Source organism: Nomascus leucogenys, chromosome 14, assembly GCF_006542625.1.
Source record: "Nomascus leucogenys isolate Asia chromosome 14, Asia_NLE_v1, whole genome shotgun sequence".
In the NCBI taxonomy this organism is placed as follows: Eukaryota; Metazoa; Chordata; class Mammalia; order Primates; family Hylobatidae; genus Nomascus; species Nomascus leucogenys.
In genome coordinates, this window is record NC_044394.1 from 36,217,394 (window position 1) to 36,240,770 (window position 23,377).

A 23,377-nucleotide genomic window follows, 5' to 3' on the forward strand; every position below is an offset into this window, starting at 1 on the left:
TGACTTTTACAGATGAGGAAACAGTTTCAGAAAGTTTATGTCATGTGTGCCCAGCCACGCAGCTGGTCGGATTGCAGGGCTAGGTTTCTGGCATGGTAGGATGACTTGAGGGCTCTTACTGTTAATCACTGAATGATTAATACTTTTGGAAGATAGTTGAGAGAAAGAACATTTTCAAAGTGTTGCTGCAGGTTGAAAGGTACAGTCTGAAAACGCTGGGTTGGTGAGTGTGACATCCTAGGGTCAACCACCTGGGCTGTTCCATGAACCCAATAGAACAGGAGCTATGTGGCCTGCCAGCCTTTCTGGATCACTTTCCTTTGGGGCATTTGGGGGAAGGTAGCTTGTCTCCTGTCCACTTCTTTTTCAGTCTGAGCCGTACCCACTCCTCCCATCTTCCTGCTGCTAACATGGCTCTCAGCACCAGGGGCTGTGGTCCTCTGGGCTGCCCCAGCCCTGGTTGCTGCACACCCACATTCTTCAGCTTAAACCGCCACTGGCATAGGGGAAGGCCCAGAGTCACTGGGGCAGGGGCTCTGCTACCCTCTGCAGGTGTGGAAGCAGGGCCCTAAAAGAGGGAGGAGAGGTGGAAGAGAAGGGTTCACTGTGGGTGCGGAGACATGGAGACCACTCTCATTGGTGGCTCTCTTCTGGGTCCTCAGGTGTCCCGCCACAAGGTTGCCTCTCTCTGACCCACTTGTTTCTCTGGGGTCTCTGCCAGTTACCGTGATGCAATGCTGCACCCACAGTGCACCCTTCTCTTCCACCTCCCCTCCCTCTTTTAGGGCCCTGCCTTCAAGGCCACCTCCTGAAAACTCCAAATGCCATCCCTGCACAGCATAGACTATTAGACCTCCCAACCTCCTCTTCATATGATACTTTAACCCATCTGAAAAATACAATTAATTAGCTTTTAAAAGCTTTTTAAAATGGCCACTCAAGGCTGGGCATGGTGGCTTATGCCTGTAATTCCAGCAGTTTGGGAGGCCAAGGTGGGTGGACCCCTTGAGCCCAGGAGTTTGAGACCAGTCTGGGTAGCAGAGTGGGAGGCCACGCTGTGCAGGGCCACACAGGGAAGCACTGGGGTCAGTGCCAGAATCAGTGCAGGGGTCGATCAGGAGGCAGAGGGAGCGAGGGGAACACAGGGACAAGAGCCTTTATTGTGGTTTCCAAGGGAAGGAATGGGCGAGGCAGGGTAAGACCTGGGGACTGGCGAGTCTGAATAATTTCTGTGGGCTCTGGGCACACTTACACGTAGACATATAGCTGTCTATGTACAGACATAGACAGTAGGGGCTGTCCTGAGTTGCTGGAACCTGGCCCTACGGTGCTTAGGACAGGGGAATGTGGGCTCTGAGTGTGACAGGCCGTGGAGGAGGTGTGGGGTATGGGCTCAGAGTGGCTGGTGTGCATATGCAAGGCCTGCTGGCAAGTGGGGAGTCCTTTATCATCTCCAGGAATTGTGGGAAGACAGTGCCTCCAAGGTCAACAAGGCTCCAGATGTCAAAGCATCAGAAATACAAAAAATATAGCTTGGCATAAGATTAAAAAAAATATGGGCCAGGTCAAATATATAGACTGGGCTCCCCTTCCCATGGATTAAGCAAACCAATGACCTTTCTGTTTCTTTCATGATGCACTCATGGGCCTCTAAGGTGGCACAGGAGGCTCACTAGGGTTCAAAGCAAAGCCTTTGGAGTCAGGCTCTGTCAGCCTTGTTATTTGTGTGAAATCAGGCAAGTCAAACACCTTCCCAAGTCCCAGTTTACTTGTCTGTGAGGTGGACTGACCTAATAACAGTACCTACCCCACAGGACTAGTGTCCATTTAAAGGAGGTAGTGTATCTAATATGTACCTAGTTAATGGAACTGCCCTACGGATTCATCGTGCTGGCTGCCAAGATAGAGCTGATTTATCAAGACAGGGGAATTGCAACAGAAAAGGAGTTTAACACATACAGAGCTGGCTAAATGGGAGACTGGAGTGTTATTCTTACTCAAATCAGCCTCCTCGAAAATTCAGAGGCTAGAGTTTTTTAAAGATTGTTTGGTGGTGATATGGTTTGGCTGTGTCCTCACCCAAATCTCATCTTGAGCTGTAGTTCTCATAATCCCCATGTGTTGTGGGAGGGACCCAGTGGTAGGTAATTGAATCATGGGGACAGTTATCTCCACCCGGTTCTCATGAGCTGAGGTTTTATAAAGTGGTTCTCCCACTTCACTCTGCACTTCTTGCTGCTGCCATGTAAAGAAGGACATGTTTGCTTCCCCTTCCCCCGTGATTGTAAGTTTCCTGAGGCCTCCCCAACCCTGCTGAACTGTGAATCAATTAAACCTCTTTCCTTCCTAAATTACCCAGTCTCAGGTATATCTTTATTAGCAGTGTGAGAATGGACTAATACAGGTGTGTTCCCAGGCCAAACCGAGGGTCTGGCTGCTTATTCTCATGGCCCAATAATGAGATGCAGATGAACTGGGAAAGAAGAGAGTTTGTTTCTGTAACCAGGTACAGGCAGAAGGCCTGGAAAATATCAGCAGATCAACTCGAAATTACAAAGTTTTCCAGAGCTTATATACCTTCTAAGCTATATCTCTACGTGTAAGTGTGCATTCATCTAAAGACATAAGTGACTAACTTCTTTGAATCTATAACTAAGGTCTGAGTTTTGCAGACCTTCCTCTGGAGCCTCAGTAAATTTACTTAATCAAGGTGTGTCCATGGGCCAGGGGTGATTACCCTTCTCTTGTCTCCTGCTAAATCATGGAGGTTTGGGGAATTCCTTTAGACCGCCAATAAAACTTGACTGTCGAGGCCTGGGGAGTTTCTTCAGACCCCCAGTAAAAACTTGTTTAATCCTAAATGGGTCCTGTTAAGAATTCCTTTGTTATCTTGTCTTGCTTCAAGGCCCCGGAAAGGCCTGGGCACAACTCTTGGTGGGCTTTTGTTACATTCCAGCCTTTGTACGATGGCACTGGCTCTATCAGCTTTGAATATTTAACTTCACCACTCAGTCAGTGCTGAAACAGTTGTAAGGAAGGCCTGCCTGTACAGCTGTTAGTGAGATCTGGCCTGCCACAGGTGGGCAGGGGGCTGGGGACTGGGAGTGCTGATTTGTTGGGTCAGGGATGGAATCACAGGAAATTGAGGCTGTCCTCTTGCCATGAGTCAATTCCTGGGTGGGGGCCACATGACCAGATGAGCCAGTTTACCAGTCTAGGTAGTGCCAGCAGGAATACAGGGTCTGAAAAATACCTCAAACATCAATCTTAGGTTCTACCATAGTGATGTTATCCACAGGAGCAACTGGGGAGGCTCGGAATCCCGTGGCCTCTGGCTGCATGACTCCTGAGCCATAATTCCTAAGCTTGTGGCTAATCTGAGTTTTACAAAGTTACTCTGGTCTCCAGGCAAGGACGAGGTTTGTTTCTGGAAAGGGCTGTTATCATCTTTGTTTCAAAGTTAAACTATAAACTAAATTTTTCTATGGTTAGCTGGCCTATGCCCAAGAATGAATAAGGGCATTTTGGAGATTAAAGGCAAGATGGAGTCGGCTGGGTCAGATCCCTTTCACTGTCATAATTCTCTCATTTTTTATAATTTTTGCAAAGCTGCTTTCATTAGTAGGAGGGTTGCTTTATTAGCATGCAAGTTCCATGAGGTCAGAGACTGTATTTTGTTGGACATACTAAATAAGTATTTGTTGAACGAATAAATTCTAAGATTTTTAAGGAGTTTTTAATGATTTGTTTTTAAATTTAATTTTTTATTTGGTAAAATCTTGAAGAAGTTATAAAAACAGAAACTATATTTAAAAACGCAGTGAAAATTCTCCCTGGCCTCTTTGTCCCTGATCTGCCCAGTTCTTGCTGTTCCCCAGCAAGTAACCCCTCTTCTTAGTTTCTTACGGATCATTCCAGAGATCTTATATTATTGCTTATTCGCCCATATAGATTCTAACTTTCCTCTTTTTTATGCAGCAAGTAGCTTATTATACATGCTCTTTTGCACCTTGTTTTATCACTTAACAGTGTATCTTGAAGATTTTCCATATAAGTGAATAATTCCCCATTATTGTTATAGCTGTCTAGTATTCCATTGTATGAATGTACTGTACTTTATTTACCTGTTGTCTATGATGGATATGTGAATTGCCTCCTGTGTTTTGTTTTGTTCTTACAATGATGTAATAAGACCCAATGTTTTAAAATAAAATTGTTTTGATTTCTTTGTGCTTTATTAAAATAAATTGACTTGGCCACCATGATTCCCACCCTCCCACATGCTGCCTAAGGCTAAGGTCTGGGGGTCACCCGTGCCTCCTTCCCTTCTGCCATAGGGCAGTAGTAGCACCCCTGGATGGTGAGTTTGGGAACTAGTTCTTTTTCTATGGAGGAAAAGCATGTGCCCTGTCAGACCACAAGCTGCCTTGGCCTCTCCCTCCTTTGCCCATGCCAGTTCCTGCCTTCTCTTTCTTTGGGATGGCAGCGGCTCTTTCAGTCCCCACACTTCTCCAGCCCCCACATTCCAGGGGCTCCAGAGCATAACTAGCCAAGAGGTCTGAGGACGATGGGAGCGCCTGTGGTGTTTTCCTCCATGTGGGCTGCAGGGGGTGTGGCCAGGGCCCACGGGTGTCATTTCTACCCATGTAGGCTCTGCTCTGCACACACTCAGAGCTGGCCCTGTGCAGGACCCCTGGCCCCCTCCTTGCCTCATCTGACCCTCTGGAATCCTGTCTGCCACTTGCCAGGCCCCTGGTTGGTGCCCACTGAGAGTGCAGCATCCCTGATGAGCAGAGGGCACCTGGCCCTGGAGACTGTGCCTCAGTCTGACTCCAGATGGGGCGGGTCTCCTCAAGGGCCCCAGACCTAGAGGCCCCTGGATAAAGCCACATCTCCTCCATCCCCTGTGAAATGAATGGATGAATGATGAGTGGCCTTCTGAGTTTTCTGTGACCAAGCCTCAGACCCCTCTAGCCTCCCAGGGGTCCCTCTTCTGCGCCCCCCACCTCTCCTCCCTGAGCAATGCTTCCTGGGAGGCTCTGAATTTCTGACTCTTGTGAACTTGACTACCACAGCCTGCTCCCTACACTGTGGGAGAGGCAGCCTGCCCCGCTATTTCCAGCCCTTCCTCCTACAGGAGTGGGGGCTGGTGAAGCCACCCTTCTTGGAGGGACTTGCCCCCAGGCCAATAGCAGGGGTTGGGGGGTGCATTTCATGGCCCCAAAAGGCATTTCAGGGAGGAAATAACAAGCAATCAACCCTGGCTGCTGTCTCTTGGGCATCCAAGAGGCACCCCAGGCTGGCAGGGGTGGGGGTGCTACTTCCTTCTGCATTTCCTGCCATTGTTCCCTGACCCACTTCCGGGAATTCTCCCTGGGCTGGGAGGGCTGGACAACCGCAAGGGAGGCAGAGGAGGTTTGGCTTTTCTCGGCACCCTATGACCTGGCTGCTACTCTGCTCTGCTCAGTCCTGAGGGTTCCTAAGCTGGAGCTCCAGCTGCCATGTACAGCTCTCTGGTCCATGAGGCCTCCTTGGGCCCTGCCTCCCAGTCCCCAAGGAGAGAAGCCTCAGTGCTCTGGGGGATTGACAGGGAACCTAGATACCCGGGTCCTGGGGCTGACTCAGCCATTCTCCTGCTTGAGCAAGTCACTCCCCTCTGCCACCCCAGTTTTCTCGTGATGGACAGGGTGACTCTGATCTCTGATGTCGCATGGACTCATGCATCCTCTATACCTACTGTCTGGTCTTTTTGACATCGTCTGGGTCCTGAGGACAATTCAGTCGACATACTGATGGGTGCCTTCTGGCACTAGCCCCTGGGATGGAGACACTCCAGGAGCCCCAGCTTATTAAGTGATGGTAAAAATCCTGCTCCATGCTGTGAAGGAATGGAACACAAATCAGTTCACGTTCTAGAAAATATGGCTTCTAGCACTGTGAGGGGGTTTCGAACCCTGGATTGAATATTAGTGAATATCTTCCCCCCTCTATCCCCTTTTAGGAAGGGTTAGAAAATGGACCTTGAGCATGTATTACATTTACTGCCTTGCTAGCAAGGGCACATGCAAGGCGACAGAGTCTGTTGCTTTCAAGAAGGATGGAAAAAGAGGGATTTCATTGTTGAGAAGCTTAAATAAGTGGTTAGTTTTTAATTTTAAGTTTTATTATGATAAATAGACATAAATGCTACCATTTTAACCATTTGTGAGCATATGGTTCAGTGGCGTTACGTGCATTCACGATGTCATGCAGTCATTCCCACTGTCCACCTCCAGAATGTTCTCATCTTCTAAAACTGAAACTCTGTAACTGTTCAATAATAAATCCTCACTTCCTCCTCCCCCCAGCTTGTAGCAGCCACCATTCTACTTTCTATGAATTTGACTACTCTAGCTATCTCATACAATATTTGTCTTTTTGTGACTGGCTGATTTCACTTTGCAGAATGTCTCCAAGGTCCATCCGTGTTGTAGCATGTGTCAGAATCTTCTTTTTTGAGACTGAATAATATTCCATTGGACCACATCTTGTTTATTCCTCTGTTGATGGAGACTTGGTTTGCTTACACATCTTGGCTCTTGTGAATAATACTGCTGTGAACACAGGTGTGCAAATATCTAGGTCCCTGATTTCAATTTTTTTGAGGGTATATAACCAGAAGTGGAATTGCTAGATCACATGCTAATTCTAGGTTTAATTTTTTGAGTAACTGCTATGCTGTTTCTCACAGTGGCTGCACCATTTACCTCCCTACGCGCTATGCACAAGCATTCCAGTTTCTCCATATCCTGGCCAACACTTGTGATTTTTCTCTCCATGACTCTGTGTGTGTGTGTGTTTATAATAGCCGTCCTAATGGATGTGAAGTAGTATCTCAGTGTGAGTAGTCAGTTTTAAAAATCACCTAGTTAGGTCGAGGTTGCAGTTTTATTTCATAGGGTAATAAAAATGTATATTCCAATCAATATTTGCAGAGACCAGAAAAGGGATGAGCCCAGATGACAGGTATGCTGTTCATCCATCAGGAAAAAGCAGTTAATAAGTACACCTGTGGCTGTTCACTAGCCTAACATGGCCTTGTGCCCTGACAGTAATGTTCAGGGTAAGTCCATTTCTCAGGGAGGCAAGCAGAAGTCACACACAGACACCAGGCGACAGGTTCCGACAGTCACAGGCCACTCACTGCCCATGGTTTCCTGTTGCCTCTACAGAGGGGCAGACTACATGGTGAGCCCACATGGTGAGCCCACTTCATAGCTTCCTCTGCTGTCTTTGAAGGGAGCATGTGCCAACCATCGTGCTGCTGACCTACTCTTTCCTAATAGCCTGTACATGTGCCCCAAGCCTCCTGTCAGTCAGAAATGCAGCCTCTGGTGCGTGTGGTGTGGACCGCCCAGGGCCTCTCAGGAGTGGGGCCTGTTTCCCCTGCCCCAATATCCTTTTCTCCCTGTCCCTGAAGACAGGAAGGTTTCCTTGCTTTTCATGTACAATCAATCACTGCTGGCTGAGCCCTGGGATTCCAATACAGACGGCCTGTGTAGACAGCCTGTGTAAATGGGTCGTATGAGCTGCTGGGGCTCAGGGGCAGTGTGGGGGTGATGAGATACTGACCTGGTGGACTGTCAAGGGCTCATGGGAAGACAACCCTTCATCTCTGGGGAGGCGTGGCTGGGCCTCTGGGGAGGGGCAGGAAGGGGTCAAGTTGGATTTCCCCAGGTCAAGTATTTCCCCAGGGGCCAGGCCTTCCAGGGATGGTGCATGATGGTGACTGGGTGTGGGGGTGCAGGGGAGCCCTCGTGGGGTGCTGGGTGACTGTGTGGTCTAGGCAGACCAGCCTCATCTGAGTGGTGGCAGTGAGGGATCTGGCAGAAGAGCCAGGGTGCCTTACGCTAGTTTTCTACATTTGACTTCTCTTTCCTCTCAGGTTCCTGGGGGAAGCCAAGGTCCCACTCCGAGAGGTCCTCACCACCCCTAGTCTGTCCGCTAGCTTCAATGCCCCCCTGCTGGACACCAAGAAGCAGCCCACGGGGGTAAGTGCCCATCAGCCTCTGCCAGGTTAAGGTCCAAGGCATTGCCGGGTGGCTTCCTCTTTGGGCCTTGTCATTCTGATCCCAGACACGTGTCTGACTTCAGCTCCCTTGAAGCAGGGCTGGCCCTCCCTGACCGGAGTTTGCAGTGTCTGGAGGTGCACTGGACTAGGGGAGATAGGAAGGGCAGAGGGAGCCCTGACCCCACCTGCAGGGCTCAAGTCAGCCTTGGCTCACAGCAGCTTGGCCTGCCCCTTGGTCTGGTGCTGCCGGTCTGGCCACCTCCTGTCCCCAGCTTCCTGGTCAGCCTTGGCTATAGCCCACCTAGTCTCCCTGGCAGACCTCCCCCTCTCCCTCACCACCCAGCCCTCTTCTCCAGATTCAGAATCTCTGAGCCATCTGGGTCACAGGGCATGAAGGAGGGAGGGAAACAGCCCTCTCCCCTGCCCACCGGGACCCTCTTTCTTTTCCTCCGTTGTCTTCCTGCCCCTCCCCTGGCCTTCTCAGTGCTCCCCAATCAGACAATTCCCAGCCCTCCTCTCTGCCTGTTATTTTTAGGGAGCTAAATATACCCTGGAGGGTTCTCTCTTCCTGGTAGAATTCCTGACCTCTCCTGTGGGTTAGCCCCGCCTTCCAGGATGTACCAGGAACCATGGATTGGAACTACTTCCTCCCTGTGAGGCCTGGGGGATTCCGGCCCTGACTTCTCTCAGACAGGGCGGCTGTACTGCCCCGTGGTGGGTGTGTAAGGCCGGGGCTCCTGGCTGGCTGGGTGAGTCAGGAAGTGGCCGGTCTGGGCAGATCCCTGAATGGAACGAGACTGGCTGCTGAGACCTAGAGAAAAGGAACCACTGAAGTCACCTCAGTGGCTGTCCCCACGGGGGCCTGGACCAGGAGCTCATCCCCTAGACCCTCTGGCGGAATGGCCGTGGATGGACTCCTGGTTCACTGAAATCTCAGTCTGCTGCCCTCTTGGTGCTGGACTTTGCTCCCAAGGGGTCCTAGGCTGCGGATGGCTGGGCTGCTCCCTTGATGGGAGATGTCACTTCCCAGGAGAGTCCATGCCTTTCCCACACAGGGCTCACTGGCCGAATGTTCTGGTTTAGAGCAGTATTCACTGAGCCTGTCTCCATCACCCTGAGTCCCCTCTCATCCTCCGTTTGAGCCTCCAGTCTCTTAACACACCCTGTGGTCAAGGAGGACCTCAAGGAGTTCTGGAACTACCCCTTTGGGGGTCCCGAGGAGGCTCAGATCCAACCCTCGCGGCACAGAACACAGATGGAGGGATGACAGGTATCAAGGCAGCTGGCGAGAGAGAGCCCTGGGGTCGGGCTTGGTTCTCACTTCCTTGCTGGAACACCAGCATCTCTCCCCTCCAGCTCTGTGTGCATCCATGATTCTGGTGTTTCCTGCCCTTCGGTCCTTTCCAACCTCAAAGGCCTGTCCAGCCCCAAGGCAGAGCTTTCCATAGCTGGTCCCTGTTCATGGGGCCGTGCCAGGCTGGGGCCATCCCCTCCATGCCTCCCCTGGCCTCCTCCTGCTCCTCGTTCCCACACTGTCTGGGCTTCACGCTTACCAGCAGGGAGCCTGCTGCCTTCTCTTCCCTGGCTGGGGATTCCTGGCTGTCTGCAGAGCTTTACAATCCTTCACCAACCATGTCTCCAAAAAGAGTGTGTGAGATCCAGGAGGTGGCGGATGGGAGGCAGTGCTGGACCCTGCTGGGCTGAGCCCCACTAGCTGAGCACAAGCTGGAAATGGAGTGGGGGAGCCTCCTCCCTGTTGCCCAGGAGGCAGTCCTCACCTGTACGGAGGGTCTAGGACCAGATTCTAGTCCATGTGATGGCATTAAGGTCACAGTGCAGCCCCAGACAGGTCATATGAACCTTTGGGCTGAGGCTTCCTGCCTGGGACCTGGGCTGGCTGCACTGTAGTGCGAGGCAGGGATAACTGGGGGTGTGCTTGGCAGGGACAGACAGCCAACAACATTGAGGGTTCTCGCTGGCTGCTCACTGAGACCTCATTTCTGAGCTGAGCCCAATCAGCAGAGCATGCCAGGTGCCCCCATTTCATTGTAGGTCAGTCGCCTCTAAGAGCCAAAGGAACCTGCTAATGGGGTGATAGGAGTGAATACAGGGCCAGTGGGATCCTTAGGAAACTCTGGCAGACTGAGGGGCGTGGGGGAGGCTGGGAGTCCTGCCGCAGGCTGACTGCAGACCCCATTTACCTTTTGCTGTGTTCTCACCCGAGTCCCTTCAGATACGGCAGGCTGGGCTGTGTGCCATGGAGGATCTGGCTATGTGTCAAATCTACCCTCTGACAGCTGCTAGGTTGATGGGGAAAACACTCACCCTGACCTGGAGGAACCTCCAGGCCATGGGGATTTAGGGTACACACGGAGGAAAAGAAGTAGCATCCTCTCAGATGTGTTTTAAGAGCAGCTCACTCAGGAAGGTGTGGACACATGGAGAAAACTCAGTAGGCATCACCTGGGCCTTAAAGCCAGAATCGGATCACAAAGGAGGACAAGAGCCCATGAAGCCCAGTGGTGTGCAGGTCAGGGAGCCAGGAGGGCACTGTGTGTTGGGAGCCGGGACTTGAGGCGGGCAGGACAGTGCTCAGTGGGTCCCTGAGCTTTCTTCAAGGGTTTGGAGCTTCTGCCAACCAACCCTGTATCAGCTCAGGGCCAAAGCTACCCTCTGCCTGCTTCTGGAGGTTGTCTGAGGGAGAGGTTAGTGAGGGCCAGGCACATATCAGGCCTGTCTTGTCCACACGGGACATGTGTGTTAGGGGAGGTGAGAGTGGGCTGGTCTGGGTTTTGGTTTTGATGAGCTCAGTGTTGGAGAGCTGTGGTCGAGGAAGTAGGCGGCACACAATGGGCTGGGTATGGCAGGGTGGGCGAAGGGCCCCAGAGCCTGACCACATAACCTGGAGGAGGGTCACGGCCAGGGAGGGTCTGAGGAGGTCATTTGCCTTCAGTTTCCTGAGCCCTCTTATCCTGGGGCCAGATAGGAGTCTCAAGTTCTGCTGATCTCGTTGATTATGGGCCCCAAGGCAGCAGACGAGGGCGACCGAGGCTACCCTGCTCCAAGGCAGCGTGTTTGGTGGACGCACGATTGACTGACAATGGCCTTGTGCGTGGAGAACCCTGGAGTGCTGCTGGGTTGGAGACCTGAGGACCTGGGCTGTCAGGCGCAGGACCCGTGATGTGGAGGACCTTGAGGAAGGTCCCACTGGGAGCTCTAGGCCCAGATTGTGCAGTCTGGGAGAGCACAGGGCTCATATATATCCCCCAGGAAGAAAATCTCAGCTCTGTTTGTCTAGAGAAGGAGACAGGGGCTGAGCTGTGATGTCATGGTGAGGGTACAAGGTCCCGGTCCTGGGTGGGGCCCACAGACATGCCCACTTTCCCTTAAGAGCCTCAGCAGAGCTAAAGAACTTCAGTATTCACCATCAGATCCTGAAGCTGTGGTCCCCGGGGCCCGCCCCCTGGTGCTGAGGTCTGTTCTAGACCCTGAGCTCCAGAGCCTCTGGAGCTGCAGGGATGCCCCTGTGGCTTCCTGATGGGCAGCTAGAAGACAGACCTGGCTCTGTGCTGGAAGTCTCATTCAAGGGCCCACAGCCACCCAGATGGTGCCAGTTCTTCAGGAGGTTGGTGTGGAGCTGTCGGTGTAGAAACACCGGATGCTCAGGAAACCCCAGGAGGCGCTGCCTAAGTGGTCTCTGGAGCCCTCTCTCTGGAGAGGGCTGCTTGTATCTGCATCCCGGAGAGGGCTGCTCTCAAGCCCCAGTGCTGAGGAGCTGGCACTGGGCATGGTGTGGAGGAGTTACACTCCGGCGGTTCCATCTCTCACAGAGATGGTGTATAGAAGCCCGTCAGAGGCCCAAGGGCAGCCCAGGTGTGGCCTCTTCAAGTTTTTGCTTAACTCTCCTCAGCTCACTGGGGTCCACTCAGACTGCTTGATTTAACACTGCGATCTGCAAACCGTCTCATTCCCCTGATCCTTCTTGCTCTGGTTTACTTTTTCTTTTCTTTCTAACATACTCTCTTCTTTATGTATTTATTTTGTTTATTATTTATTGTCTGTCTTCTCTGCCAAGACATCAGCTCCATGGGGGCAGGGGCCTTTGCCTTATTTATGGAAGTGTCCCCAGAATCTTGAACAGTGTGTTTGGCCCTGGCAGGTACCCAACACACATGCACGTGTGCACACACACACACACACACACTCACGTAGAGGGAATGAATATGTGAGTTAATGAATGAATGGGTCAGGCCAGACATGTCAGGCAGGGCCCTCAGTCCTCATCTTTCAGATGTGGGCCCAACTCAGGCCAAGTCAAACAAACACCCCCAGAGGCCTGGCCTCTGGGGCCGCTGCACGGAGCCCTGCGCTCACAAGGGCCTCGTGCTTGGCTTAATTCTCTACTGTTTCCATCTTGAAATTCTTAAAGCTCACTGCATCCTTGACCTCCTGGGCTCAAGTAGTCTCAAGTGATCCTCCCGCCTCAGCCTCCTGAGTAGCTGGGACTACAAGCGTGGCTACCGTGCCCAACTAATGTTTGATTTCGGAATAAGGGGCTCTGCATTTTCATTTGCGCTGGGCTTGCACATTATGCAGCTGGTCCTGACCTCATGCTACTCTTGGAGGGCCGGAGCCAGCATGGATGGGCAGGGGGCTTTATTTGTCTCTGCCTCGGGAGATTCCTGTGGCTATTCCTAAAAAGAAGCAGATTTTCAAAACCTTTTATTTGGAAATATTTAAGATCTAGACAAAAGTTGCCAAGTATGGTACAAAGAGTATTTTGTCCTGAGCCATTTGACATGAGGGTGCCAACCTCCTGGCCCATCATTCTGAACTTGAGTGTGTGTTCTCCAGTTAAGGACTTTCTCCTACATAACCAAAACACAGCCTTCCAAAGGACGAAACTAACGTGGACACAGCACTCTCGTCTAATCCCCAGACCCCAGTCACGGCTCATCCATTTTCCCCACAGTGTCCTTTGTAGCAGAAGGATCCCACTAAGGCTCATGTGTTGTGCCTAGTTGTTTTGTTTCTTCAGTTTCCTTCCATTTGGAATAATTCCTCAGTCTTTCTTTGACTTTTATAACCTTGTAGCTGGATATTTTTTTGAAATTCAGGTCAATTATTTGTAGAATGTCCCCCACATTGGTTTCGTCTGATGTTTCCTGTGTTTTAGATTTAGGCTGTGTGTCTTGGGTGTGAGTGTAACACTGATGCTGCGTGGCTGTCTTTGTGCCCTATCGGGTGGGATGATTGTGATTCGTTTTGTTACCACACCGTTAACTGTGATCATTTGATTACACTAGCATTTGCTGAGTGTCTCCACTAATCATTCATCTACTTCCCTTTCTCATGTCAGAATTTTGTGACTCTGTAATATCCTCTTTGTCATCTAACCTTTACCCATGAGTTCTATGAGCTGTTATTTTTGTATTTGTATTTTTATTTTTTTTGAGACAGTATGTCACTCTGCTGCCCAGGCTGGAGTGCAGTGGCACGATCCTGGCTCACTGCAGCCTCTGCCTCCCGAGTTCAACCAGTCCTCCCACCTCAGCCTCCCGAGTAGCTGGGATTACAGGGGCATGCCACCACACCTGGCTATTTTTTTGTATTTTTATAGAGATAGGGGGTTTTACCATGTTGGCCAGGCTGATCTTGACTCCTGACCTCAGGTGATCCACCCACCCCGGCCTCCCAAAGTGCTGGGATTACAGGTGTGAGCCACTGTGCCCAGCCTCCATGAACTGTTTTGTTTTTGTTTTGAAACTGGTCTCATTCTGTTGCCCAGCTGGAATGCAGTGGTGTAATCATGGCTCACAGCAGCGTTGACCTCCCAGGCTCAAGTGATTCTCCCACCTCAGCCTCCTGAGTAGCTGGAACTACAAGCGTGGGCCACCACGCCTGGCTAATTTTTTATTTTTTGTAAAGATTAGGGTCTCACTATGTTGCCCAGGCTGGTTTTGAATTCTAGGCTCAAGAAATCCTCCTGTCTCAGCCTCCCAAAGTGCTGGGATTACAGTTGTGAGCCGCTGCACCTGGCCATACCCAGGAGTTTTAACATCGCTGCTGTTTCTTGGTTGAATTCATTATTGCTTTGATGATTGCTAAATAGTGATATTCTCATTATTTTTCCTGCATTAGTCAGTTGGCATTTTGTGGTCTGGAAAAGCTTTCTCCTCTCCTATTTATTTACTGCAATATGGATTTGTGTATTTCTATTTTATTCAATTGTTTAATCTGTTACGTTATTATGTATTTTCATGTTTCTATTGTCTCAAATTTGGCCTGTGGGAGCTCTTGAAAGTTGGCTTCTGTGTCCTTTTGACATGTTTTTACTTTTTATTATTTACTTATTATTTTATTTTATGTTTTTGAGGCGGAGTCTTGCTCTGTCACCCAGGCTGGAGTGCAGTGGTTTGATCGACTCATTGTGACCTCTGCCTCCAAGGTTCAAGCGGTTCTCCTGCCTCAGCCTCCCGAGTAGCAGGGATTACAGGTGCACGCTACCACGCCTGGCTAATATTTTTGTATTTTTAGTAGAGATGGGGTTTCACCATGTTGGCCAGGCTGGTCTCAAACTCTTGACCTCAAGAGATCCGCCTGGCTCGGCCTCCAAAAGGGATTACAGGCATGAACCACCTCACCCAGCCTCTTTTGATGTGTTTTTAAGAATCATTCATTCATTGAGCATTTCCTTTCTTGCTGGTGCAAGAAGATGGTCCAGGCTTATCTTGTATCTTCTCTGCCCTAGCCCTAGAAGTAGTTATTTCTCCAAAGAGCCCAACTTACCTTTTGCTGAAGTGGAAGAAAGTCCCAGGGCAGTTGTTAAAAGTGCAAATATCCAGGCCACCCTAGACCTACTGAACTGGCATCTCTAGGAGTCAGGTGTGGCATCTGGGCGGAGGGGAAGGCCCTTTCTTCTTTTCCCCTCCACGGGTTGCAGGAGCTGAAGGGACTGGCTTCTCAAGTGGCGACACCTGGTGGTGATTCAGGAACCTACAGGGCAGGTGATGTCCATTCCTTGGGTGAGGGAATTCAAAGGTCCCAGTTGCCTTTGTTGACCTCCTCCTGGGTCTCCTGGGACGCTGAGCTGGCTCTTGTCTCCTTCCTCAGTGTTCTGAGCCCTGCTTTCCACCAGTGCTGCTCTCCCTTAGTGTGGCTGTCCCCAGGCCCCAGTCTGGAGAGTTCAAGCTCAAGAGCTGAGTATGTCGGGAGCCTTCAGGCCCTTCTGTCTTAGGACTGAGTTTGCTCCGTGAGTCCCTGGACGTCCCTAACATCATTCAGCAGAAAGGTCCAGTGAACTGTGCCAGAGCCACTCAGAGGGACATTATGCCTCAGTAAAAATTGTGTTTATAAAGGGTTTGTCCAAACCTGGGGAGAGCTTATTGCCTGACATTCAGTAAAAGAAAATCATTTTGCATACAGCAGACCTGTCTACTATTTGTTTGAAAGATTGGAGAGAACTGAAATGTGGAGTCAGGGAATTATGGACAATTAGTTTTCTTTTGCATTATTTTTCCTCTTTAAGCTTTCTGTGCTTCCCAAACTTTCTTAGAGTATATCCGTTGTGCTAATTTGAGAGAATGGCTGCCCCGAGAGGCTTGCTGGACCTATGGTGCCAGGGCAGGGCTCAGGCAGGCCCGGAAGCAGCCAGGCTGCAGACCCTGCTGAGGTCGTGCTGTTCCTAGGTTCGGGGTGAGGGTTGGGGTGGGGTGGGCACATGGGCAACCCGACCTTGTCTGTGAGGGATGTCACCAGTCCCTCTCCTCTCTGGCCGGTGCAAGCCGGAGCAGCTGAGGATGTGGGGAGGAGGGGCAGGAAGGAAGAGGGCTCTGCAAGGCTGGCAGCACCCTGAGACCCTCTCAGTGCTAGCTGCAGCCTGAGCAAAGCAGAGCAAAGCTGAGTTGTCCCTGGAGAAGTAGGGGCAAGCCATTGACTGAGCAGAGTGGCCAAAGGGACATTTTCCTGAAGACAGGCCAAGTGGATAGTGGGAAAAATCCTGCAGGTGAGGTTGGATCCCTGATTCATTTGCAGAAGCCCACTACATGCTACATCAACTAATTTGCTCCACATTTGACCTGTGAGGAAGGTGCTATTGCTATGACTAACCCCAGTTTTACAGATGAGGAAACTGAGGCACGGGGCAGTCACAGATCTTGCCTAAGGTCACACAGCTCCTGAGTGGTGGAAGCTGACCCCAGATTCTGTGCTTTGAACCACCTGACTATGCTGATAGGTCCCTGGGGTGGCTTTGCCACAGCCTCCTGCAAACGTGGCTCTTGTCAGAGCCATATTCCTTGGTGGAGGGATGCCCGAAACAGGGAAGATACTGGAGGGCAGTGGTCCGAGGCCAGTGCACCAACCTGTCCCCCACGTCTCATCTCTTCCAGGCCTCGCTGGTCCTGCAGGTGTCCTACACACCGCTGCCTGGAGCTGTGCCCCTGTTCCCACCCCCTACTCCTCTGGAGCCCTCCCCGACTCTGCCTGACCTGGATGTAGTGGCAGGTGAGTAGCCCACGTTGGCCTGGCCGGGCCCCAGCAAGAAGGCCGGCAGTGACATTTGAGCATGGGGGCTGGGAGCTGCAGCGAGGCTTCCCAGCCTTTGCTGCCCTCCCCAGGTTGGGGCTGCCCAGGCCTGGAGAGAAGAGGGTGCAGTGGGTGGGAAGTCCTGAGGGCTGCCTTCTGTCGTGCAGAAAGACGGGGCAGCAGGCATGTTCCCTTGGGCGCTGCAGGGAGTAGTGTGAGGATGCCTCCAAGCCCCAGCTGCCTGGGGATGGGGCTGAGCCCAGGCTGGGTGTTCTGAGCTGTGCAGTTCCGAGAAGGGTGTGTGGGGATGGGGTCTGGCCCAGGTGATACCTAAGGCCCTACAAACTCCCCAGAACCAAATGTTTCCCTGCCTTGGCACCCAGCAGGCCTTCGGTGATGGTGGGTGACAAAAGAACTATTTTTTTTTTCTTGAAAGAGCCCTTAGCTGAACTTCAGGGTTCCAGTCCTCCCTTTGACACTGAGTCTCTGTGTGACTTTGGGCTGATTACTTTCCCTCTCTGGGCCCATAGATTATTTGTGAAGGGAGCAGACTAAGTTAGCTAAGTGCTGTGCCTGTCTCAGCTCTCTTCACTTGGTTCTGCCAGGCTGGTCAAGCGAGGACCCAGCCTGGGGTGGCTGGCTCTCCAGTGGTGGGCCTGGGTGTGGGAGCCTCCATGTGGTCCAGCCTGCTGGGGTTGGGAGGAAGCTACATAGACGGGCTAGTGGGCACTTGCCCATGGGAAAGATTCTAGAGTTTTTCTCTTAGTGAAAGGAGCTAGAAGCAACTACAGCATTAAAACCACAGCAGCCCATGTCTCAATTGAGTGTGCCTTGTGCCTGACCTGGGGCCAGCCCAGCACAGGGCTCTGTGGTGAGGTGAGCAGAGCAGAGCCGTCTCGTTGGGGCTCAGCACTGTCCGAGCTTAGAGATGGGAGATCAGTCTGGGCTGGAGTAACCTGGTAATCCTGAGCTGTGCAGCTGGAGTGGGCTCAGGGGAGGAAGGAGAGGTGCCCTTGGTGGCAGAGGGTGGGGAGCAGGGAAGGTCTGAATGCTCTGGGACCATGTTGAGGTGGATCTGACAGAGTTAGGTGCAGGCCAATCAGGGGAGGCTTCGGGACACGCCAGGGAGGTGGTGAGAAGGGACAGGTGCCACTGGGCCCCACAGCTATTTCTGAGCTTTGCACCAGGCTGGGGTGGGCGGGGAAGGCAGGGTTGGGGCTGGGGGTGCAGTAGGTTGGTTTCCTTCACCCCAACCTCCTCCCTCCCCTCCTGGGGTTATGCCCTGCCCACAAGACAGGTGGGGGACAGAGCCGGGCCGAGACATGGTCCCTGCTCAGTGACAGCACCGTGGACACGAGATACTCTGGAAAGAAGTGGCCAGCCCCCACGGGTGAGACACGGGCCAGGACTGTCCCCATCCCAGACCCTCCCTGTAACTGTCTCACTAGCTGCCATGGTCAGCTTGCTGGAGTGGGGCCAGGTGGCAGAGGACTCGTCCTGCAGGACTTGGTGGGTGGGAGGGCTAGGGCCATTCTGTTTTCTTCCTGTTGACTAACTGGACTGACTGCCCTCAAGTTTCAGCTGCTGGAAGCTCCTCTTCTTTCTACCTTATCCATCCTGGCTCACTGATGGAGAGGGAGGAGGGAGAGGAAGAGGGAGTGAGTCTTAGTGCCCATGCCTTTTGGATCTTCTGCCCCCTGGGCTGGGTCCCAGGGGCAGGGGCAGGGGCAGGGGCAGGGGCAGAGGGACCCAGGCCTCATTAGGGCCCTCTCCTCTTAGACACAGGAGGCGAGGAAGACACAGAGGACCAGGGACTCACTGGAGATGAGGCGGAGCCATTCCTGGATCAAAGCGGAGGCCTGGGGGCTCCCACCACCCCAAGGAAACCACCTTCACATCCTCCACCCCACTACCCCGGGATCAAAAGAAAGCGAAGTGCGCCTACATCTAGAAAGCTGCTGTCAGACAAACCGCAGGATTTCCAGGTGATGAACGGGCTTTCTCTGACCCCAGGCTCCTCTTCAGCCATCAGCTGCGGGTGCCAGGCACCTGCCTGGTTTGTCCAGCTTCAGGGGAAGATGGGTGTGGGATCCTCAGGGCCGTCCTGTGGGGGGAATCTGTAGTTTTCCTGGGCCTGGGCAGATGCCGAACAGGGAGTTCACATCTTAGGTCCACAGAATAAGCTTCTGCCCAGCCCCGTGGTTTTGTACTTAAAAAAAAAAAAAAAAAAGTCACTGCAGAGATTCAGCATGTCTTTGCATCTCTGATCAGAGAAAAACCTGATTTTTCTAACCAGGGTATATCCAGCCAGCAAGCTCCTGGCTATTCAGGTGTGGTCTGTGTCCAGCACCTTCCGCATCACCTGTATACTTGATAGACATGCAGAGTCTACTCAGACCTGCTTTACCAGAATCTGCATTTTAACAAGATCCTTACATCAAAGAAGCTCTGTCTAACATCTTTTCTTCTCCCTATATCTATCCCCCTGCATATAGCCATGGATTTTTCTGAGAGTCATGTGGAATTTGAATTTGTTCAAGCTCATCACAGAATAAAAACTATTAATATTAACACTTTGACACATTTTTATCAAAAAATCCATCCCATTTTATTTGCTTTTAACTTTGGTCCTTTGCCTATTTTTTTTTTCTTTTCAAAAGAATTTTCTATTTTGATGTAGTCACACAGTGATATTTAACTCTTCACAACTACTTTTAAGGTTAAAAGCAAGAATCTTAAATCTCTATTTATAATACTAAGTGCGCCAGGCGCGGTGGCTCACGCCTGTAATCCCAGCACTTTGGGAGGCAGAGGCGGGCGGATCACGAGGTCAGGAGATCGAGACCATCCTGGCTAACACAGTGAAACCCCGTCTCTACTAAAAATACAAAAAATTAGCCAGGCGTGGTGGCGGGCGCCTGTAGTCCCAGCTACTTGGGAGGCTGAGGCAGGAGAATGGCGTGAACCCAGGAGGCGGAGCTTGCAGTGAGCCGAGATTGTGCCACTGCACTCCAGCCTGGGTGACAAAGTGAGACTCCGTCTCAAAAAAAAAAAAAAAAAAATACTAAGTGCAACAAATTGCAAAAATATATTTCTATTCTAAATCATGGTAATTTAAGCAGAAGTCCTAGCTCTAACCACTGTTTGCCCCAAAAGACAAAATTCTAGCCCCCCATATGCTATTATTCCCCAAACGTGTTCATATTGCCTTTGCTCTCTTTATGGAAATAACATATGTTTATTTTAGAAAGTTTGGAAAATATATTAAAATGAGGAGATTAAAAATCACTCATCCATCTTCCCACTGCTATCAAGAATATATCCTTCCATATTATGCAATTTACAAAAAAAAAAAGTTGGTCAATAAATAACAGTTGATTCTAAAGTGGAGCCAGCAAATGTCTTATTTTTTTCCATAGAATTGCTTAATATTGTAAAATTTCATATTTTAAAATATCTTACCTAATATTTGGAAGCATTGATGTTCTTGAAGTATTTATTTGCTTACAGCTCAATGGCAAAAATTCTTAATTTATTTCTCAGAATGTAAGAAAGCATTGCATCTTATAAAGAATAAAGACGATTTCTGGGGTTACTTCACTGTGTAAGTTCAACCTCTGAGGGAATTGTCAATAAAGAATATTCAAGCCATTCAAGGCATTCAAAAATGCCAGTATCAATGGGGTCTCGGGTAGGGCTTGTGCCAATGGCCGAATGACATAAATGGGGGCTGTATCTGCCCACCCCTGGGGTTTAATGTGGCTAGCTGACGAGGGGCAGCCTGGCAGCTCTTCTGTGGAGCTGTGGAATTTTATAGATGTAAGGGGCCTTGGTAGGAACATATGATAGTTCGTATAATGCTCTTCCTAATTCCTTTTTAATACTTTTCCCAAGAAGCCAGTGGTGAGATGGTCCCTGAGATTCCTGACTCTTGGGGTGGATGGTGGGTGGTCCTTAACTCTTCCCCCTTTCTCCTGCTCTTTCCTCCTTCTGGCTTTCAGATCAGGGTCCAGGTGATCGAGGGGCGCCAGCTGCCGGGGGTGAACATCAAGCCTGTGGTCAAAGTTACCGCCGCAGGGCAGACCAAGCGGACGCGGATCCACAAGGGAAACAGCCCACTCTTCAACGAGGTGGGAGACACGGGGCATGAGGGCCAGAATCTTGGTGGGCCTTCCGATCTGGAAGCCCAGTGCAGACACCTGGCAATTCATTCAAGAGTGTTTACGTATGGCACTGAACTTGGGTGGTGAGATGTGCTGGCTCCCAAGGAGGTTATCTGTGGGACTGGAGAAAGGGCTCCTGCTCTTACTTCTCCTGCTGCTCCACATCCCTGTCACCCTATAGGGCCAGCCACCCACCCAACCCTGAAATGACCAGGTCTGTGAGGCCAGGGGCAGATCACCCCAGAACTTGTCCAATCCCCAGAACTGAGTCCAATCCACGTTTTCTGAGGGGACTAAACTGCTAGGCATGGAGGCTTGGGGGTGGTGGTCCACCCTCTCCCTGGCCTGAGGGGTCAGCAGGCACTGATATGTCTCCCTTTGCTCTGAACCAACAGACTCTTTTCTTCAACTTGTTTGACTCTCCTGCGGAGCTGTTTGATGAGCCCATCTTTATCACGGTGCGTCTCAGCAGTCAAAGTGTGCTCCGTGGGCCGTATGTATGCACATAGGCGTCAGTGCGCACAGGTGTGTGTGTGTGAGATTGTGCAGGTGTGTGCGTGTGCACATCGGTGGCAAGCGTGTGTGTGCCTGTCGGTGTGCATGTGAGTATGTGCATGAGAGGAAGGCGTGTTAAAGCCTGACACGTGGATGATGTGGAGTAACTCACAGTCAGGCTCTATGGGTCACAGAAATGCCTGCAACAGCTCAGCAGGGAGGCAGCAGCCGCGGGAGACCCCACTGCTCACCATCCCCCTGGGGCCTCAGGTCAGGGTCCTTAAATCACTTGTGGCAATGAACATTTAAGTTTCCATCTTATTTTGTTAATCCACGTGCCTGCTTCTGACCGAGATTCTCTTTCTCTGGGCCTTGGCTCTTCCCCCATCTCCTCTGAAGGGCACTGCAGCCTAGTGGCTGAAAGTGTAGGCTCTGGCACTAGAGTGGATTCCACCTCTGTCTATGCCGTGTAGGGGTTGTGTGTTTCTGTACAAGATTTCATCCGTGAAATGGGGATAATGACAGTATCTGCTGATGGGGTTCCTGTGAGGGCTAAACATTGCTTAGAACAATCTCTGGAATTGAGTAAGTGTGAAGTGTTGACAGTTATTGTTTGGGAGGGAAGAGCTATTGGGTTGGCCGTGTGGGCCACGTGTTCCCTGTGAATGTGAGTTTCCGTGATCTTTCTCTGCAGGTGGTAGACTCCCGTTCTCTCAGGACAGATGCTCTCCTCGGGGAGTTCCGGGTAATTGCTTATTTTCTATGAAAGCAATCAGTTCTCACTTCTTGGCGTTGATGGAGCCTCTGTGGACCATGGGCAGGGGCTGGCACTCCAGAGATCCTGTGTGTCTCTGCTTTGGGAAAATATAATTTCAAAAAACAACGCCAAACCCTCTGCACAGCATGTCCTTTCACCCCAGAAAACCTCTCCACAAAGGTAGAAGAGAAAAAAAAGCACTTTTTATCATTGAAGAGGCCTTAAACCAGAGTGAGATGCACATCACAGGCAATGATCCGCTAAGATGCTGCAAAGAAAGAAAGAAATCTCACGCTAATTTAGCCAGCGAGTCCGACCAATTGCCCACCACATACGTTCTCAAGAGAAGCCATGCCCCGCCCTCAGGTCAGGGGACTTTACATTTCAGACCTCCTGAGAATGACATTTGTATACTAAGGCTGACAAATGGCTTATTTAGTTTCTTAAAAAGATGTACAGTACCTTTGGTCACACCGAATTCATCCCAAAGTCACCTGGTAATCGGGGTGACCATCTATGTTAGCTAATTTGTTGTATCCAGAAGACCAAACAAAAATCAAACTCATATTTTTATGACAGGAAGTAGTTTTACAACTTGGAAAAAGGTGCCCACGGGAGTTAGGCTCCTATCTTCCCACAGAAGCTGGGACACAGGAGAGCCGTCTCCCTTGGTGTTTACATTTCAGACGTCCTGAGAATGACATTTGTATACTAAAGCTGACAAAAGGCTTATTTAGTTTCTTAAAAAGATGCGTTTCAAAGAGACAGGGAAAGTGTAATATATTTACAAGTTTTCTAATGTAAGTGTTCTGACAAAAAGAGAGGGGATGGAAGTACTTCTTCCCTTATTTCCAACAGGCAGAATCAAGACCCTTATTTGTAATTTGGATTTTCCCCCGCCTCTGGAAAGGCAGTGTGAGATCTGAGTTTGGGCAGCCCTCCTCATCCTGGCCTCTTGGGCCAGTGAGACCCAGCGCTTTCTGCCCTGACATCACTCTTACTCTGGGATGGGAGTGGGGTTCAGATGTAGATCCCTGGGGGAGCGAGGGGCAGTGGAGAGAGGGGAACCCTGCCCCAGCCTCCTCACTTGTCCCAGACAGTCCAGAAGTGAATAGCCCTGTTCTGAGAACCGAGAGCCAATGGATTTAACAGATTACGTAAAGTAAAGGTAACTAGTAATTGCACAGACTAAAGGAGGCCTGTATGATTTTTTTTTTTTTTTTGAGATGGAGTCTTGCTCTGTTGCCCAGGCTGGAGTGCAGTGGTGTGATCTCAGCTCACTGCAACCTCTGGTTCCTGGATTCAAGTGATTCCCCTGCCTCAGCCTCTCAAGTAGCTGGGATTACAGGTGTGTGCTACCACGCCTGGCTATTTTTTCTTTTTTTT

At 50.8% G+C, this 23,377-nt stretch overlaps 1 protein-coding gene across 7 annotated transcripts in view; it reads left to right on the top strand.

The window, feature by feature from the left end:
- The window catches only part of DYSF (dysferlin), a 229,721-nt gene that overhangs the window by 41,459 nt on the left and 164,885 nt on the right, over positions 1 to 23,377 (top strand). For all 7 annotated transcript variants that reach the window (XM_030827268.1, XM_030827272.1, XM_030827270.1 and 4 more), the window contains exons 4-10: positions 7,925 to 8,030; positions 16,441 to 16,555; positions 17,874 to 17,966; positions 18,356 to 18,561; positions 20,578 to 20,706; positions 21,135 to 21,197; positions 21,929 to 21,979. In XM_030827268.1, coding sequence (XP_030683128.1) covers positions 7,925 to 8,030; positions 16,441 to 16,555; positions 17,874 to 17,966; positions 18,356 to 18,561; positions 20,578 to 20,706; positions 21,135 to 21,197; positions 21,929 to 21,979 — 763 coding nt within the window. The remainder of the gene's footprint in view (positions 1 to 7,924; positions 8,031 to 16,440; positions 16,556 to 17,873; positions 17,967 to 18,355; positions 18,562 to 20,577; positions 20,707 to 21,134; positions 21,198 to 21,928; positions 21,980 to 23,377) is intronic.